This window comes from Contarinia nasturtii, unplaced genomic scaffold, assembly GCF_009176525.2.
Source record: "Contarinia nasturtii isolate CC-2019 unplaced genomic scaffold, AAFC_CNas_1.1 Cnas_scaffold_3601, whole genome shotgun sequence".
In the NCBI taxonomy this organism is placed as follows: domain Eukaryota; kingdom Metazoa; phylum Arthropoda; class Insecta; order Diptera; family Cecidomyiidae; genus Contarinia; species Contarinia nasturtii.
The window spans coordinates 1-19,614 of record NW_022200900.1 but is presented as its reverse complement, the minus strand read 5'-3'; the positions used below and the strand labels follow the sequence as shown (position 1 = coordinate 19,614).

At 34.9% G+C, this 19,614-nt stretch overlaps 3 protein-coding genes across 6 annotated transcripts; 2 read left to right on the top strand and 1 right to left on the bottom strand.

Annotated features, from left to right (window-relative positions):
- The first annotated feature begins 491 nt into the window (after window positions 1–491).
- On the top strand, window positions 492–2,069 carry LOC116350105 (eukaryotic translation initiation factor 3 subunit E-like). 3 transcript variants are annotated; one of them, XM_031781837.1, is made up of 6 exons: window positions 492–735; window positions 823–939; window positions 1,000–1,152; window positions 1,237–1,475; window positions 1,535–1,773; window positions 1,881–2,069. In XM_031781837.1, the coding sequence occupies exons 1-6, from the start codon at window positions 628–630 to the stop codon at window positions 1,946–1,948; spliced, it is 924 nt and encodes a 307-aa protein (XP_031637697.1). In that variant the 5' UTR covers window positions 492–627; the 3' UTR covers window positions 1,949–2,069. The 3 variants fall into 3 exon arrangements, with proteins under 3 accessions (XP_031637697.1, XP_031637696.1, XP_031637698.1); XM_031781836.1 differs by having other exon boundaries at window positions 1,878–2,069; XM_031781838.1 differs by having other exon boundaries at window positions 493–735; window positions 1,535–1,808; window positions 1,881–1,991.
- A 637-nt stretch (window positions 2,070–2,706) lies between these two features.
- Window positions 2,707–7,196, bottom strand: LOC116350108 (RNA-binding protein squid-like). Of its 2 annotated transcripts, XM_031781840.1 has the most exons (7): window positions 6,828–7,196; window positions 6,091–6,149; window positions 5,732–5,985; window positions 5,504–5,669; window positions 5,151–5,214; window positions 3,491–3,575; window positions 2,707–3,405 (listed from the first exon to the last, which is right to left on the bottom strand). In XM_031781840.1, exons 1-7 carry the CDS (start codon window positions 7,010–7,012, stop codon window positions 3,364–3,366), a joined length of 855 nt encoding a protein of 284 aa, XP_031637700.1. In that variant the 5' UTR covers window positions 7,013–7,196; the 3' UTR covers window positions 2,707–3,363. The 2 variants fall into 2 exon arrangements, with proteins under 2 accessions (XP_031637700.1, XP_031637701.1); XM_031781841.1 differs by lacking the exons at window positions 2,707–3,405; window positions 3,491–3,575 and adding an exon at window positions 4,510–5,030 and having other exon boundaries at window positions 6,828–7,192.
- A 6,217-nt stretch (window positions 7,197–13,413) lies between these two features.
- LOC116350107 lies at window positions 13,414–15,873 on the top strand. Its single transcript, XM_031781839.1, has 2 exons — window positions 13,414–15,470; window positions 15,529–15,873. Exons 1-2 carry the CDS (start codon window positions 13,586–13,588, stop codon window positions 15,561–15,563), a joined length of 1,920 nt encoding a protein of 639 aa, XP_031637699.1. The 5' UTR covers window positions 13,414–13,585; the 3' UTR covers window positions 15,564–15,873.
- Window positions 15,874–19,614: the final 3,741 nt, after the last annotated feature.

The window sequence follows — 19,614 nt, the reverse complement described above, 5'->3', positions numbered from 1 at the left end:
ATAAGAGTGTGTGTTTCGCTCCATTTTGCTTTTTGTGACTCCAACGGAGGAGATTTGCTGTGTTCGTGAACATCCGTGCGTTTTGTTCGGTTTGAGTCGCAAACTTTTGGTGAGTCTCTCTCTTCTTTAACTTCGTTTATTATATAACCATCCGCACGTTCAGAGCGGTGCCACCAGATTGACGAGTCTTCTGTTGAGTGCTTTGCACTCTGTAGTTCAATCCCTAATAAGGAGCGCAACATATTTTATACATACACACAAAATTCGTATATTTCGATATGTTTCACACATTTGTCAGCATCCTCTCGAACCTCAAAAATAAATAAATTAAAAACGAAAAACCATATAATTTTTTTATCCATTTTGAGCATTTATTAGACATATGTATAGTACTGTTATTTGCCGCACCAGCACCAGGCATATTGTCATACCACATGTTTGTGTAGCGCTAACTGTCAAGCCCAATATACTAATTACTAACCGGTCGGCCATTTCTTTTGCAACGTCAAGAGCAGCGTGTGTTTCTTGATTCTGTTTTCAGAAATAGTTATCAAAGCTGTGTGATTTTGTGTCGCATTTTTAATCAACAAAAAAGAAAAAAGAAAATTACAGTGTAATAACGAAATAATGGAACCCGCAAAAATGGCAAAAAAATGTGATCTTACTTCAAAAATATGTCAGTATTTGGATCGGCATTTAACATTTCCACTGCTTGAGTTTTTGTGTGAAAAAGAGGTATATATATGATTTGTTAGGTTAAAAGTGAAAGATGACATGAACGATATTTTGTTAATTGGCATTCATCAATTGATTGATTTTTAGACCGAAGATCAAAAGGCATTATGGCAACAAATCCTCGATATAGTCAACAAGACCAATTTAATCGATTATACCATGGATATTCGCAAGCGTTTGCAGTTGGGCGATGACATGCCACAAGTAAGTGCATATGTGTAATTACATACAATAAAACTAAAATCGATTTTGTATATCACCTAGGAATTGGCTGATCGTAAAGCAAATGTTTATGCTACTCTTGTTAAATTACAAGAGGAAGTGTCCCAAATTACCGAAATTACGGAAATTTTGAAGGATGCGGACAACATTAAGGATTCAAAAACATTTGTTGAAGAAATCAAAAAGGAATTCGGCGTAAGTTTTTTTTATTTACTAGTAATGGAATTCTTCTTGGCTTTCTCTTGTGAATACTATTTGTGATTTAATTTATTCTCACAGTATCAACCAGAATGGGCCGATAAAGCATATCGCATGGGAAAATATTTCTACGAATGCGGTAAATACATGCAATCAATATCGTATTTGTATTTCTATTCGTTGGTTATGCAACCCACTGACAAGAACTACTTGAACGTATTATGGGGTATTTTGGCTGCTGAAATTTTGCAGTTGAATTGGAATTCAGCATTGGAAAGTATGAACCGTTTACGTGACTACATCGATAATAGCAATTTCAGGTATATATTTAAGTTCAGTATTACGTATGGCAACGATAACAAAATTATTTTAATTATAGTAACATCGAAGCATTGCAACAACGTACTTGGCTGATTCACTGGAGCGTGTTTATCTTTGTCAATCATCCAAAAGGTCGTGATTTAATTATCGAAATGTTTTTGTACAAACCATTGTACTTGAATGCCATCCAAACGATGTGCCCACACATTTTACGTTATTTGGCCGCTGCCGTTGTCATCAATCCGGGTCGTCGTAATGATAATATTTTTCATCTCATCTTTTTTTCAACCAAAAAAGGTACATATTTGAGTAGGGTGAATTGATTCAATGCGGTAAGAGTCTTACCATTCACAATATTCTATTTTTCCAATTCAATTTTGGACTTTTATTATATTTTCAAGCAGTAATTTATTGTGCACCGGTTTACGTATACTTCGAACAACAACAACTACCAGAGCAGGAGCGAATCTAGTGAAATCTCGTTATTATTGTCGGAAAATGGATGCAAAATTGGAAGCCGTACCATTGGTTGATATCGATGATGAAGGTCGCTTCAAATATATTCTGATTAAAGTGTATGGCAAAGAACAAGCCGATGGAACTGAACCCAGTAAACTCATTGTGCGGGGTTACAAAAGAGCTGAATGGCATGGTAATAAAGAACTCACCGTTTATTATTTGTTCATACATTTTTAATGTTCGTGATCTATAACTCATTTCTTTGTATGTTTATTATTGTAGCCGACATTTGCGATTGTAGCCGACATTTGCGATTGTAGCCGATCACGATGAAGCCAGACGTATCCTGTTGACGAAATACGCAAACTATCAAATTGAGACCTCTGATGAAGGATATTAAATTGGGATGAATTTATCGTTTTCATTTTTAAAATTAAAACAGTGGAAAGCATTTTTTTTAAAGGAATAAAAACAATTGAATGGAGAATTCATTGTGTGTACTTTATTTATCGCGTAATAGTTTCTGTAACGCCTCCGTGAATTCATTAAATCACAACGTGAGCACCAAATTCGAAATTAAAAAAAAAAAAAGTATTTTGGACAATTCAATGATTTGCCCGAAATCTTAAACCCAATTCTCTTTTATCTTTAACAGCAACAAGCTAAGGAACAGTTCAAAATTCTTCAAATCTAATGTTACTTACCTTGCTGCAAAATCTGTCATTAAATTTTCTTTAAAGAAATATTTCTACGCAAATAAAACACACTCCATACCATTTTAAGATCAATTTTTGAATTTTAATTTTATTTCCAATAGGCTATTGCACATCAAAGAGCAAAATGCGAATGATTTTTTATTTTATTTTCAATTTGTATTTACTTAATATTCCATGCTCTACATGGTACATTTTTCAACGAATGGAAAGTGGTCGATAGATTGGTGCTGTTTTTGTAGCAATGATGGTATTCATTTCTATTGCCACGATTCCAATAAGAATACACCCTTTGAGTGTTATGATTGTCGTGAAAAACACCGGTCTCTCACAATCATACAAATGCTCGAAGTAATGTTAGCAATGGAACATCAGAAGCAACACACTCACTTCGCACTTATGTGATTTCAACTGATTTGAATACCATTTGTGTTGATGGTACATCTATATTTTTCGTATAATTTTTATTTTTTGTTTTATTTGAATGGCAATTTCATATATGGTTCATCCAACGACGATATAAGGCCACAAAATACGAAAATAGAATAAATTGTATAATCTCATGCACAATGTTGCATGTTGACAGTCGCAGTTTAGCAACAAAATTCCGATATCGATACAGTCCTATAGCGTCATTGGTTAAACTATTGAGTGGATGGGTACTGTTTTCATGATCAATCGATAGCAAATAATCCATTGCATCGAATTATATTATTTATCTTTCAATTTTGATTTGATGGTTATGCCAATAAACACGCTAGATAAGATTGAACAATAAATATTATTGACATTGAAACCATTTATATGGAAATTGTGTGAGCAACATATTTCTTTCTACGTACTATATATTTGAGTGCATCAATCAATCTTAATTGAGGTTGACTTAGTCCTTTGTCATTTGTTTCGTCAAACTGTTTGCGGCATGTGCTAGTTAGGGAGGACCAAAATTTAAAACACCGACTCATTCGATAGAAAACAAATGGGATTAACACTCTAATGCATCATTATTATCATAAAACTCGAACGGTAAATCTTGATAAAATTTAACCATTGCATGAATTTTGAGAATAATTTTAATTTTTCGGTAAAATTATTCATATTTCCTATAGTGACAAATTTGTAATGTTTTTGGTACATTCTAACGTTGAAAAATGTAACGTTTTGGCCCATTCTGGTGGTCATTTTCGTGTCAAATGGAACGGAGATTATATACATAGTTCTCACGAATTCCAATGGAATGGAACCACTTGTTTCTTTTACTTCCAATAATATTTCATTTGAAAAATTGAAAATCCAAATCTTACGCTCGGATAAAAAAATAAACAATTTGTTAGGAAAGAGATTTGCATAATTTAATTTAAAACTTTGCAGAAGAACTCTTTTTTTATACGTCATTTATTGCATTTAATTTTCTTTATTTTTGGAATTAGTATTTTCAATGTTCGAGATGCAACTTACATCTTTCTGACATTTTTCGATTGGCGCGGTGTATATGTGTCAAACCAAATCCAACGATATTCATTTATATGTATTAAAAATGTGCTCGCATCGTGTGACAGTATTGTTAGTATAAACGACTTCCATCAGTTTGAAACTACAATCGCACCAACCGATTTTGTTTACAATAAAACTTTGTTTTGTTTTTAAGAGGATTTCTTGAGAATTAGATGTGAGTGTTTGTAGCGTGGTTTGGGCGATCAATTGATTTTATTGTGATTTCAATTTCAACGATTTTGTGTGTTCGGAACGCTGTTCGCTGAGGAATGGATATATTCACAGTTGGTTTTGTTTTCATTTTTGTTTTAATTTCGAAATAACAGAGTGTTGATAAAATTTACTGTGAATATTCCAACAACATTTCGATCGGGAAAATATTTCATGTCACATTGGAAATAAATTTCCTCATTCGATTTAGAATACAGAGTCACTTTGTTGAGGTAAGACGTGATATTTATAATGCGTTCTTCATTACATATTTAAGGCATAATTGGTGCTATTATTTGAAATTATTTTCAAAAAGTATAAGAATTTGAATTGCAATGAAAATAGAATGAAAAAAATCGAACTATTACTAATTTTAAATAACTTCTCTACTTCTTCTTCATATTCATTTTCATTTCTAGTTTTAGTTTCAGAGATGTTTTTTCATCCAGTTTCAAAGTATTTCTATGATTTATAATAAATTTAATTTAGATTGGGCTACGAAAAACTCCCGCTTTATGTGTTTTTTTCAATTTCCTAATTTTTTTTATGTTACAATGAAAAGATTGCTAAGATTGTCCAGAATTCTCTGAATTTTCGTGATTCTCTATGGAATCTTAAACGCTACCATAATTTATGAGCATTTCGCCGCTTGATGCTGGGCTTGCCGGTGAAACTGATCTATTAACATATTTAAAAATTATATTCAAGGAAATTCTAATTTTCTAGGGAATTTTCAACGCAGCCAGCTTAAATGTACGCTTAATTAGAAGCTTACACAATAAATTTCGAGTTTTATACCTGATTATATGGCCTGGCGGTGACGAACCTTCTTCAGAGATATTTAACGAGCCTACAGGTGAACCTGAATTTGGTGAAAAACGAAATAGACAATTTTTGCTTTTTTATTTGAATGGCTCGCTAGAGAAGAATCCGTAATTTAAAACAATGAAGTTATTGGATAATAAATTCAATAATAATAGAATTTGTGTGTCGATAAGTGGCAAAAGTACGGCGATAACATGCGATAAAATGCCATTGATATAGAAAGGAAAATTCAGTTTTCTTGTAACTTACAAGTTGTAAGAAAATGTTTTGCCAAAAACATTTCGAAAATTAGTTTGACATAAAATAAACAAATAAATAATTCTTACCGTTTTCTGCTGGTGCGCAACTCGACTTAGTCATTACTACTTCGTTGCCATAGATATTATCATTCTTCAATAATTCGTCAGCAACTTGTTCCGAGCCCAAATTAAACTGAAAGAGCCAGTTCATGCCAGCCACTCGACGGCATGAAATTTCACAAATTTCATCAAGCTGAAATCAAGACATGAGTACGATTAACTTCATTTATATTTTTTTCTTTTCATTTCACTTACATCAAAAAAAATTTCAATATCTACACAACGTGTGTGACATAGAACCTGGATTGAACATGGATGATCTTCTGCCTTTTTTACGTAAATAAATTGACCGTTAATAATGTGCACTGAAATATTCACAGCTCGTTCAATTGCCTCTGCTGAATTGAAAACGATGTAAGCAAATCCTCGTGGACCCTTTTTTATTGGATCTTCTGGAACTTTAATCCTTTCAATGCAACCGTATTGTCCAAAATACTCTTGCAAACGATCTGTAAGAAGGAAAAAAAAAATGAGATTAGTTCAATTGAACATTTTTCTCTAAACGATTCATTTAGTTTAGATATGACATGAGTATATATTTTTCAATCACTCACTTTCTGTTTCGATAATATTTCCAAATCCATTTTCACGCAGCCCACCTACGAACAATTCTCTGCAAATTAGAAATAAATCGGTCAGTAATAATTCAAACATCATTTATTTATTTGAAAAATCCCAATCGAATGTTTTGTATTCAAAGAGAATCAAAATAACTATTGGCACATGTGATCGCATTTGCAGTCCATTTGTATGCAGCTTTACAGTATAAACACACGACAGTGAAGTGAGTGTATGCATGGCTGCCAAATACGCTTGCAAATGTACCTTAACGTATGAGTATAACATTTCCCCCTAGCGTTATCATCTTTGTGAATTTCACATAATTTTTATTTTAAATAATTTTCTTCTCTTCTCGTTATTCGTCTAAAGAAATTGATTTTTGAATTATTGTCTCCTTTTTTGTCAATTAAAATCAATTAAGGGCATATTTCGTTGTTCGTTTCCAGTGAAAGTGCAATTATTCACTTCTTCAAATGTCAAGCAACTGCTTGAAAGCCAAATCTAAAACAAATTAAAGAACGCACACAACAGAAATTGGCTACACTTGATTGAAAATATTAAGGAAAAACCGGCTACGGAAATTCACCGTGTTTTAGGGTACACTTCTAAAAGAATTCTTCGGATATAACAGAAAAAAATTGATTACATTTCTAAATAGCTTGGTTTTATTCGGAGATTTTTGCAATTTTGTTCCATCAATGGCTATTTGGCTGAGCCATTTTTAACTCACCTGTCGTCATTCCTTCCTGATGGTGTTCCAACTTGTTGGGATTGTCCTTCCGCGTTCTGGCCATCATTTCCATTTTCTGTTCCGTGTAGATTACCATTCTCACTGGCTACATCATTGCCGATGAAATATTGATCGTCTTTCACATCCTGTGAGAAACCCTCTTGCAAATATTGATTGTTTGCCATTTTATTTTTGTTTGTATTTCGATGTTATTGTTTTGAAATATTTGAAATGAATATTCAACTAACAAAAATAAAATTTATTCAAATATTTCCTATTTTTTTGTACTTTTTCAAAATGTTTCTTACACACGTAGAGTGAATGATATTAGGCATACATTGAAATGACGACTCAATCAACACTTTTGACACTTCAAATGGCTTTCGTATCGGACCACTTAAGTACATACGTACAAATATAACGGATGGTTCACATCATACACTGAAACGTTGCCCATTTAAACTTTTGTGACATTCAAACTCGCATGCATTTGAAACTATTTCGGTTTTTTTGGGCTTATTTTTGGAGAAAGAGAGATTCAAATATAGGATTTTGTTTGTATGTCGGAAAAATTTGATCATAATAAGAGAGTTGCATATTACAACATGTGAACCATCCGTTACATTTGGTATTTCAAACTCAACAGTTCACGGTATTTTGGCAAAAAAACAACGTTTTTTTTTATCGGAAACGTCAACGAGCACCCAAATATACAGCGAAACAATTCGAAAAAATACCAAAATGTTGCCGTGCACTTCGTGACAAACACTTTACGAATGGAAAATCCATAATTTTGAATGATGAATCGTACTTCACATTCCCGCATCATGAATTGAGTGGAAACGATGGTTTTTATACTGACAACATTGAAACAACACCAGACAATGTTAAATATGCAGACAAAGCCAAATTCGAGCCAAATGTGTTATTGTGGGTGGCCATTTCAGAGAAGGGTGTCTCAGTGCCTTTGATTCGACCAAACCAAGCAAAAGCGATCGATGCTGACATTTATATCAGTCAATGCTTGCCGAAATTGAAGCATTTCATCGAAAAATATCACGCTCACGACGAAATCATGTTTTGGCCGGATTTTGCAAGCAGTCATTATGCAACAAAAAACATTGGATTGACTGAATGAGCAAAAAGTGCCATTTGTATCAAAAAATGATAATCCCCCAAACGTACCACAGGCACGTCCAATCGAAAAATTTTGGACCGTTCTCAAACGTATGGTCTATGACAATGGCTGGTAAGCTCAAAATGAGCAACAGTCAGGGTATACTTACTTTAAAAATTACTATTCCATTATTGAAAAATGCTATCCATTCTTTCGATTATTTTTCCATTACACTCATTACATCCATTTCAAAAAATCACAATATCAATATCTATTTAGTATGTAAGAAAGTAGTAAGGGTTTGATCACATATATACACACATAAATTAAAAACAATTTGCAAATGAATTGAACGAAGGTGCGTTAGCAAACACTTTGCTGACAAAAATTGAGATTTGGTAGTGGTAGTAGCAGTGGAGAGAACAACACACAAGGAATCAATATTGTACTGTACACACAGTAGCATTGCATCGGAACAACGTCACAACAACGACAACATGGAGACGCAAACGGATAAACGAAAACTGTATCAACAGTAGCTAACGCATTCGCTGTCCGATATCGGCTACTTGCAACGACAAACCGATTTGAATGTGTTGGTGTGAGAATTTATTTGACTGTGACATTCCAACCCAACAAGTCGGCAACAAGTCACATCGTGTCGAACCATCACCAGTGTAAGAACTAAAATTGCTGCGCATAAATTTTCATTTTACATCGAAAGTGAAATATTCTGTCGAATTGGATTTTTGTCGGTTTTTCCAGAAAAAGTATTCGGTAAGTATTATTTTAAAATATAATATTAAACAGAATTTTCGAATTTTTTTTAAATTGACTGCATGGTAGAATGAGATTGAGATAGAAAGAAACACATTGAACACAATACAAAATCAAGTTAAATCATGAATTTCCAACCGGCTAAGCCTATGAAGAGACAAAATGCGAATTCCCCTCATCTGTGCCATCTTGTATTCCATAGTTGAACTCAATTTAGTTACAATGAATTGAATCGAAAAAGAGAAAAAAAACAACAACAGTAACATGGCTACATAGATCTGTTGACCAGTGAGATACGTATAGCAATGGAATGAAAGAATGAAGAAAGCGTATATGTGTGTGTATGCATCAGCACGCATAGATGTACAGCTCTGTGTGGCCGTGCTATTGTTGTTGTTTTTTCACTTTTTCATTTCAATGCTACAGAATTAAATTCAGTTTTTGCATCTAATTCACACTAAAATCAGATGGCGCTCATTAGCGAGATTCGCAAAAAAAAGTCTCCAATCTCATACAAATATACACCGGCTGTGAATTTCATCATTGCGCACAGTGGATTACGGGTACCGTTAGCCAATAGTGCGACGCAGTTTCTTATGATTTTTCAAAGCCTACTTTGACTACGATATGCAATTGAATGTTTCTTTTTTTGGTTTTTTAAAGATTTTTTTTTTGTTTTCAACATTCATTCATTGACAGGAACAACAAATGGGACACATCAAATGTCGAAGAAGAATATGGACACATTTTTAGTTCTTACACTGGGAATCGTTCACAAACCGACCACAAACGATGTCAGAACCTGGAAAATATGAATACAAAGGATCGGTAAGTTTTTTTTGCATTGCGTTTTCTTCATTGTAAAATGAATCTAAATTCTATCGGATCAAATTTGTATTGATCAGTTTCTTAGTTTGCCCCAACTACGAACCGGTCCGCTATCGTGTTCTTTTCGGCAACCATACAAACACACTGAGCAATAGACCGATACCATAAATCGGTGAATATGAATACAAAGGATCGGTAAATGTGTTTTTTTCGGAATTGCATTTTCTTTATTGTGAAATGAATTTTAATTCTATCGTATCGGATTTGTATCGATCAGTTTTCTAGTTTGCCCCAACTATGAGCCGGTCCACAATCGTATTCTTCCCCGGTACAAATAAAATGAATATCCTCCTCGGCCGTCTCCCGTAGTTTACTCCGTCTACGAGTAATTTACGTGTGTGAGTAAGTGTAATTTGGTCTAATTGTTTTTTTTATTTCAAATATTTACAGTTTGTGATGAATATCCAAACAGACGGTACATTGGATAAAACCTCAATTGACCAAATGAGTGAATCGGACGTCTCCATCACTCCATCACAAGAGGCGACCCTTCTAGGTGAGTCTAAAACGGACATCATGGAAGTGGATGACAAGTCGGAAATGGAGCCTCAAGGTGAGAAGCAAAGTGGTACTAGCCAAGTAACGGAAAAGACTACCAACATCAAGTCGAACGTCTCCATGGCAAAAAATGAAATCACCATTGCTCTCAAAACTGGTGCCAAAATTGATACAAAGTCTGACAATTCTGGTAGCAAACGCAATCGTACGCGTTCAAAAGCGAAGCGTACGGTTGCCAAAAAACATGCCGACGCGGTTGGAAGGGTGCAGTCACTGAGTACCCCGGGCAAACGAGAACGTGAGTCTGGTGGCACACCACCCAGTGCCCAGCACCCAAATAAAAACAAACGAGTTGGTACTTCGGCAGAAACACAGGTTAATAAACCGTCGACTGTATCTGCTACAGCCACTAAGGTCACACCGAGCAACAGCTCGTTGAATGCGACTGTAGTTAAAGCCAAAAATGTTGGAAAAGGTGCTCAAAAAGGTGTAGTAGTACCACCTGCTCCAAAGGAACAGTCGATTGGTTCTACTGAAACTACACGTGAAGCACCATCCCAATCAAATGTGTCAGTACCACCTGGTGTCAGCCAGTTGTCTGGTGCTGATTCAAACAATATCGAGCAAAATGTAGTTGATGAGATTGATGATAACTATGCATCGGTTGTAAAAAACCTGAGTGTGGCTATTATCGATCAACGTCAAGAAAACTCGATGACAATGTTGGATCAGAAAAGATTCGACACTTTAAACACGCTTTTGGTCGACCTAATGATGTCACAAGTGAGTAAAAACATCAAATTACCACAAATTGATGACGCTCGCTTACATCTGGGTACAATGCGTGTTCGCTGCACTGATCCATATACGATTCAATGGCTGGAAAAATACGTTCCAACCATTGATGGTAATAAGTTATGGAAAGGTGCAAAATTGGTAGTCGTCGATTTTAAAGACATTCCGAATTCGCACACTATTCTATACACAATTCATATGATATATTATGTTTTAATTCTAAATTAAATTTTATTTATCTATATAAAAAAATTCTATATTTTTATTATATTATTTAGGTTTTTTTAAATTATGAAAAATCAAGTAAAGTGTTTACAAACAATTTTTTAAGAAACGCAATTCGATGTGCGATTATTTCGTAACTTGAAAAGTTCTATTACTTGGATTTCGTGTATAGAGATGGCGCCACGTTGGGCTAAGTTCGGCTTAATAACACAGAAGCCCATATGACGCAAGTCAGGGTTGCTATTCACCCGGTGGTGACAAACCAAGAACATGCATTGTAGCAACTAAAGACGTATCATTAACTTTACTACCTCAGTACTGCAATGGTGATACCACTTCTGTAATTTATAATACAGACAAACAGGGAAATAACGAAGAGTTGGTTTTAAGCTCAGCTTATCTTCCATACGATGCGCAAGAAACTAGACCGGGCGTAATGGTCTCCGAACTCACAAAGTGTCTGGGCGATCAGTGATTCTCGGTTGTGACACAAACGCGCACCATACTCTATGGGGCAGTAGCAACATAAACAAGAGGGGTGAAGAACTAATTGAATTTTTAGCCTCAACAAATCTCGAAATTCTTAACCGAGGAAGGGAGCCTACCTTCATTACAGGAAATAGATCGGAGATTTTGGACGTGACTTTTGCCAGTCGCGACTGCATTGACAAAATTGGCAACTGGCACGTCTCTAAGGAAGAGACACTCTCTGATCATCGTGAGATAAACTTCACGATAAACAGTGCACGTTCAGAAAGTTCTCTTTACAGAAATCCAAGAAGTACCAATTGGAATGATTTTTTACATCATCTCCGTACGAAATTGGATACAATAGCATGGAATGATAATATAAATACAACACAAGAGCTAGACTGTGCGGTTGAAAAACTATCAGACTCTCTCCATGATGCATTTATTACCTCATGTCCAGGCAGAAATAGTAAACCAAAGGTAAACCATTGGTGGAATAAAAAGCTTAAGCTACAAAGGCGAGAATGCAGGAAACTGCTTCGCCAGTATAGGAACAGTCCAGAAAATACTAAAGGTATGAAATGGGCGGCCTATAAAGCAAAGCGAAACGAGTACAACTCTGAAATAGCATCAGCTAAGAGAGACTCATGGGTGAAATACTGTAACGAAATAGAAGGCGTTACTGCTATGGCACGAGTACACAAAATACTGGCAAAGGACTCCCTTAATATGCCAGGTGTACTCAAATATCCGAATGGCGAGTATACAAACTCACATGAGGAAGCGGCCAAACTGCTTTTGGACACTCACTTCCCAGGGAGTGAGTTGATAAACACAGTGGACACCGCACACAGGTTTGGGGAATTAAATTTCCAGGACGAAGTGGTCACAAGAGAAATTGTCACTTACGATAGAACTCTATGGGCCATCTCATCTTTTAAACCATACAAATCACCGGGTTTTGATGAAATATTTCCGGTATTGCTACACAAAGCTTGGCACATAATACATGGTCATTTAATGTCCATATATATTGCGTCCATAAAACTTGGATACATCCCCAAGTTGTGGCAAAGAGTGAGAGTAGTCTTTATACCGAAGCCGGGTAATGATGATTACTCCTTGCCAAAGTCTTTCAGACCGATTAGTCTTACATCTTTCCTTTTAAAAGGCTTGGAAAGACTAATTGAAAGATATCTGTCGGACTACTTGAAACAAAACTGTCCTCTATTCGATGGACAACACGCATTTCAGCAGGGTAAATCAACTGAAACTGCCATACTAATGAAATACGTAGTTTTGCGGTTCGACGCGCCACCTGTAATATGTCAAATGAACGTACCGAACTATTTCAGTACGCATCTATGTTTATAACAAACAACGACAATAATTCATTACTGGATTTTTATTAATTTTTGTTGCTAAAATAATTTTAAACAACTTTACATGCATAATAATAATAATATAATTTTCTTTAGTTTAATAAAAGTTACCGAATGTTGATTTTATGCAATTCTTCGCTTGAATGTGATTGAAATGTATAGTCCGACTCCAGCAGCTGAATCAAGATTTTTTTTGTTTCAGTGTAGATATTTCAAGAATTTATTCATTTAACACGGATAAAAGTAGCGGTTAAAAAAATGAAAGATAAAACCAATTTATAAAATAAAAAATGTCTATTCTGAATTTATGTGCACATCGAGCTGCTGAAGTCGCTAGCATAAGAACAAAAATGTCAATTCAAATGGACAGTTTGTAGCGAATGGAAAAATGTTATTTTTTTAGAACATGACCAATTTTGAATCAAATCGTGAATTAATTATTTTTATCCATCCGAAAAAAATAATTAAAAAGAAGATTTTTTGAGTTTTTCAGAAATAAAAATCATTATTGAATGTTGCTTTTTGAAAAAACAGCTGCTGGACTCCAGCAGCTGGATGACACTACTGGTACGCGTAGCAGCTGTCAAACTTGACGTTTCACTGCTATGGAAACTGCTTTACATTCCCTGTCAAATATGATAGAGGACACTATAGCTAATAAGGAATATGCGTTGGGGACCTTCCTCGACATAGAGGGGGCGTTCGATAACATTTCCTTCGATGCTGTTGACGAAGCAATGGAGCAACGTAATGTGAATATGGTCATAAGAAGATGGACACAAAGTCTACTACGATCTAGAGCCATCACATACGAGTCCCATGGAAAAAATGCAACCGTTATACCCAAAAGGGGAACTCCACAGGGAGGAGTCATCTCACCAACATTGTGGATCCTGGTTATGGACGAACTCCTAACGATGTTACATCGGGAGGGGTTTGAGATAATAGGTTATGCAGATGACTTAGTCATTATATGTCGTGGGAAATTCCTAGGAACCCTGTGTGAAAGAACACAAAGAGCATTATCAATCGTAGAGCGATGGTGCATTAAAATTGGTTCATCGTCTAATCCGAATAAAACTGAAATGATGATTTTCACAAATAAAAGGAAACTGTCAGACTTCAAGGCCCCCAAGTTATTTGGCAGAAGGATCCAGTGGTCCAGAAGTGTAAAATATTTGGGTATTACTTTCACTCCAAATCTCAACTGGAGTAATCACCTTGAATACCGCATTAACAAATGTATAAGGGTCTTCTGGGCTTGTAGAAGGGCAATAGGAAGGAATTGGGGGCTAAACCCAACAAACCTCCTGTGGCTTCATACAGCAATTGTTAGACCAATGATATCGTATGGATCGTTCATATGGTGGAAAGGCACTACATCGGCGATGGCACAGAAAGCTCTTTGCCATCTTCAGAGGGTTGTGTGTATGGCAATAACAGGAGCTGCCAAAAGTGCATCACAAGTAGCACTGGAAACTTTGCTAAATATTCCACCATTGGACAAATTCATCACAGCCGAGGCACAAATAACAGCATTTCGGTTAAGAACAATCATAAACTTGGAAAGAGTACGGCACTACAATCACTCGAATGCTATAGAGAGATTGTATTCTTATGAACCGTTCCTACAAGCTCCAAGCGACAGGAATCCACCTGCATTATATTTCGAAAAACCTTATCGTGTAATTTTACCGACAAGGGAGGCAGAAATGATGGAGGAAAGGCCTACTGTCACACAAATCGATAGATGGTTTACAGATACTTCAGTAAACATAATTGGATCTGGATATGGCTTTTGGAATGAAAGCACAGATACGGAATACTGTGGATACCTTGGCCTATATGCTGATATTTCACAGGCTGAGTTGTCTGCTATTCTAAACTGCAGTATAGAAATAGCAAATGACAATCTCAGCACATCACCCATAGTGATTCACACGGAGAGTTTGTATGCTATTAAAGCATTAAACGACTTCAAAGTGGACACCAAACTTGTGTTAGACTGTATTACATTACTAACGCAGATAGCGCAACGTAGGGAAGTAACCCTAAAATGGATTTCACCTCAAACCCAAACTCAGGGACAAATGAGGGCGGCCATTTTAGCCAAAAAAGGTGCTTCGCAAAGAGCATATGGTCCCGAACCCTTTCTTCCTTGGAACGAAAGGAAATGTAGGAACATATGTAACAAATGGTTACAGGAAAGTATTATCATACGATGGCGTAACACAAATACATGCTCAACAACTAGAAGTTTTCTAACGACACCTAGTAAAAAGATTGCATCACAACTACTTAGTTTAAGTAAAATGAAACTAAGTTATACCATAGGTATCCTAACAGGTCATATTAGACTGAATGCACACTTGAAGCGCATTGGAGTTAGGGATGATCCAGATTGTGACCTTTGCGGAAGAAATGAGGAAACCTCAATTCATTTCCTGTGCACATGTACACAACTAGATCGTACCAGAGTTACTATTTTTGGTAAGGGGACGATCAATCCAGAGGAAGTCTTAAAATTTGATATTTCAAAAATTTTTAGCTTCATCAAAGAGACGGGTAGATTCTCTCAACTGAGGGACACCCCCCCTTTACTAAATAACGATAGACAAGTTACAGGGAACGATACTTTTAATGTAACACAACCCACGTAATAGTGTCGCAACATTAAACCTATGGATGATTATATTATCAATCGGTAGGAACGAGCTGTTTTACTCTTTCTCCACGGGTAGCTTTGCAATAGGTCCTTGACCTTCGCGACGAGATTTTCTCTTTTGAGTCTTTCTCCCCACTATAATCCATACATCCATACAAGTGTCGTTTGGTTTCACTCATTGTAGACCGATTGATATATTAATGGTGATATTTTTTTTCTTTCCATTCTTTTTTTAATTGATATAGGTAGTGGCCTTGGCACCAAGTGCTATTCTATAGTAAGCATTTTGTTTTAAACTATACATATTTGATTTTCATTATATGTTTCCATTACTTCCATTACGTTCCATTACATATTGATTAGTTTCCATTATTTCCATTCTTTTCTTTGTGATTAACCCTAGGCAACAGTTGATCAATAGAATCACGAAAAAGTTGAAGGAAATCGATTCATCGGTCCGCCAAAACCTGATTAGGAACATTCGCTCCACACTACGAAAAATCGAGGATCATGGCCCATTAAGTGTACTGTAAATGTATTGTTCGACAGTTTATGAACAGAATAAATACGATTAAAAGGAATTTGAAATCCATTTATTTCTTTTCAAATGCTTTTGAAGTTAGTGCAAATGTTTTCCGAATACATATTATTAAAGCACTGAATTGCATGTCTTCAATAATTCTTCTGCATTTTATTACAATTGAAAAAAAACCGTTTTCGGAAATAATTGGACACTTTTTAAATTTATCTGCAGATTTAAAAGTGCTATTATTTATATGTTTAAATATTTAATAAAAAAATATTTAATTTTTAATAAAAACTGAATGTTTATAGAATAGTTCAAACACAAACCTTTCATTGCATGTTAGCTTCCCTCTATTTATAGTGAACTGTGATTCAATGAAAATCTGTTCATTTTCAGATGCATAGGAATTACTTTTGTTCTGTTATTTTGAATAACGTCTTCATAATTGTAGTTCTCAAAATTATCAAAGCATCTTCAGCTTCATTTAGTGGCACTTTTTTATACTGTTATTGATACTATTTTCATCTACATTCGCAGTCACATCACTTTAAGCCAAAGCTTCGGTAATCTTTGAAATATATTTAGAATATATAAAAGTGAAAAGCGCGAAGTTTTGAAAAAGAGAAAATACCATATTTATGTTACCGATATGGTGCATTTTGCAAATTATGTTTTTAAGTTATAAGCATTCGAATTTAATTGTAATTAAATGTATACATTTTAAGTTAAAATTGTAAATAGAAGAAAGATTAAAATTTCGATATCGAAATAACAGAGCATTTATCCAGATTTAGATGCAGTTTGTTTGTTACGCACCAAAGTTTTAATTTGTCGATCGATGATTGGAGTTTAACGGCCTCCTTCGTGTTTGTAATTGATGTTGCTAATTTCAAGTCGTCAGCAAACAGAGAGATAAAAATGTTCGAATTTTCAAACTTCAATATTACTTTTCCGCACAAACCTAGTGTGTAAGGGTAACGAATCGGTCAAAAAATTAACAACTATCAAAAAGGTGTTTTCTGGGTGTTTTCGGGGCCAGGGAACATGAATCTGGCGTTTTTTCGATGTCCGAATGTATGTGCGTACCCTGTACGAGGGTAACTATTTAAGTTCGAATAATATATAGGAAAGCGTAATGGTTTTTTATTAGAAATGGCTTTATTGCTTTTCAAAGTATTCTCCAGCATGAGACACCTCCAAAACATGGTTTTAGAATGCCTCAACGGCTTCTTCGGGCGTAGAAAATCGTTGCCCACGCATTTTGTTTTTGATGTACGGGAATAAAAAGAAATCGTTGGGTGCCAAATCAGGGCTGTACGGTGGATGGTGCATTAATTCGATCTTTTCATCGGTCAAATAATCAGTTGTTTGCTTTGATGTGTGAGAGCTCGCATTGTCATGGTGAAGAATGATTCGACGATGTTTGTTTGTTTTCCTCAGTGGAACTTCAAATCACATATTGAGCATGTTACGGCTGAGGCCAAAGCAAGACTGGCTTGGTTAAAGTTCTGCGGCAAGGATTTCGTCGACCCCATGGACAATTGACCGTCTCTACATTATATTTGTACTAACAATTATTGAATATGGAGCAGAAATTTGTAATCCACACTACGAAAATATGTGCAAAAGAATAGAGTCAATATAAAAACAATTTTTACTATTTGCGAAAAAGAGAATGAACTGGAACAGCTATAGACTACCGAATTATGAATGAATACAAATACAAATGATTACGCTTGAAGAGATACGCAAGATGGAGCAAGTGTCTTTCATCTTCAAAATTATTCATTGAGATATGAAGTCAACTCAGTAGTGTATAAATAGCGGTTTCATCCATACCGGTTTTGGCCACGCCCCAAAACAACTATTTCTCTCTCTCTCTCTCTCAACTGGTTGACCTTGTTTTTCTGTTATCATATTTCCATATACTCGTTTCGAATATGTAAATTCATATGGCAACGAAAATGCTTACCATGTATTTTGTTGTTGGATTCGTTTAGAGTGTGCCAATGTATTTTTCATATGTTCATGCAAAGTGAAAAAAAAACTACTATGCTTTCAAAATGTAAACAAAAGATCTTAAAACGCACCAAGTGTTTTACGTATTATTTTTATTTTGAGAGAAAAAAGTAGGCATATATTTTCTCGTTCTTTTTTTTCTTTTGAATAGTTGTCATTTCAAATCAAAACATGGAAACATGTAAGACAAAAATCTATATTAATGCACTTTTTAAAATAAATTCAAAAGCAAAACCATTATTCGATAGTTTCTCAATGAAGTTAAGAAGCGGACGTTTAATCGATTTTAAAGAGAAAAAAACAAAAACAAACAATTCTAGTGAACATCACCAAAGAAGTGGATGTGTATTTAATCAAGAAAACTCAAACATTTTTAGTGAACAAGAAGTTATTCAAGCAACAACTGATTCGTTTCCTAAAATTCTCGGCATAATTGGTGCTATTATTTGAAATTATTTTCAAAAATCATAAGAATTTGAATTGCAATGAAAATAGAATGAAAAAAATCGAACTATTACTAATTTTAAATAACTTCTCTACTTCTTCTTCATATTCATTTCCATTTCTAGTTTTAGTTTCAGAGATGTTTTTTCATCCAGTTTCAAAGTATTTCTATGATTTATAATAAATTTAATTTAGATTGGGCTACGAAAAACTCCCGCTTTATGTGTTTTTTTCAATTTCCTAATTTTTTTTATGTTACAATGAAAAGATTGCTAAGATTGTCCAGAATTCTCTGAATTTTCGTGATTCTCTATGGAATCTTAAACGCTACCATAATTTATGAGCATTTCGCCGCTTGATGCTGGACTAGGGGGCAGACACGTGGAATAGGATTAAACTTTTAGTGTAAATATTAGAGAAATTGCAATGAAATAGCAACGTCTGTGAATGGATTCGCGTGGAATAGCGAAACAGTGCATGGAATAGCAAAAATTGTTTCACTTCAAATCCATTTGACATTTCTTTTGACGTTTATTGATGGATTAGTGGAACAGTCCGGAATAGCAGAATTAACATTTTTGACGGAAACAGTGCATGGAATAGGAAAAATAGTTTCGATTTCACATTTGTGTTTTTGGATTTGTGGAATAGCTGGATTAGTAATTTATATAGTGGATTCGGAATTTATTCTTGGTGTCTCCCCCCTAGATGCTGGACTTGCCGGTGAAACTGATCTATTAACATATTTAAAAATTATATTCAAGGAAATTCTAATTTTCTAGGGAATTTTCAACGCAGCCAGCTTAAATGTACGCTTAATTAGAAGCTTACACAATAAATTTGAAAATCATCGTCGAAAAACTAAAGAATGAAATTAAACTATTGAAGGATCATTCTGGTAAATACTTTTTTTTCTCACTTTTCTTTTCCACGTATTTTTTTAAATACAAATTCTAGGTAACGGTGACCTATCAAAGTTG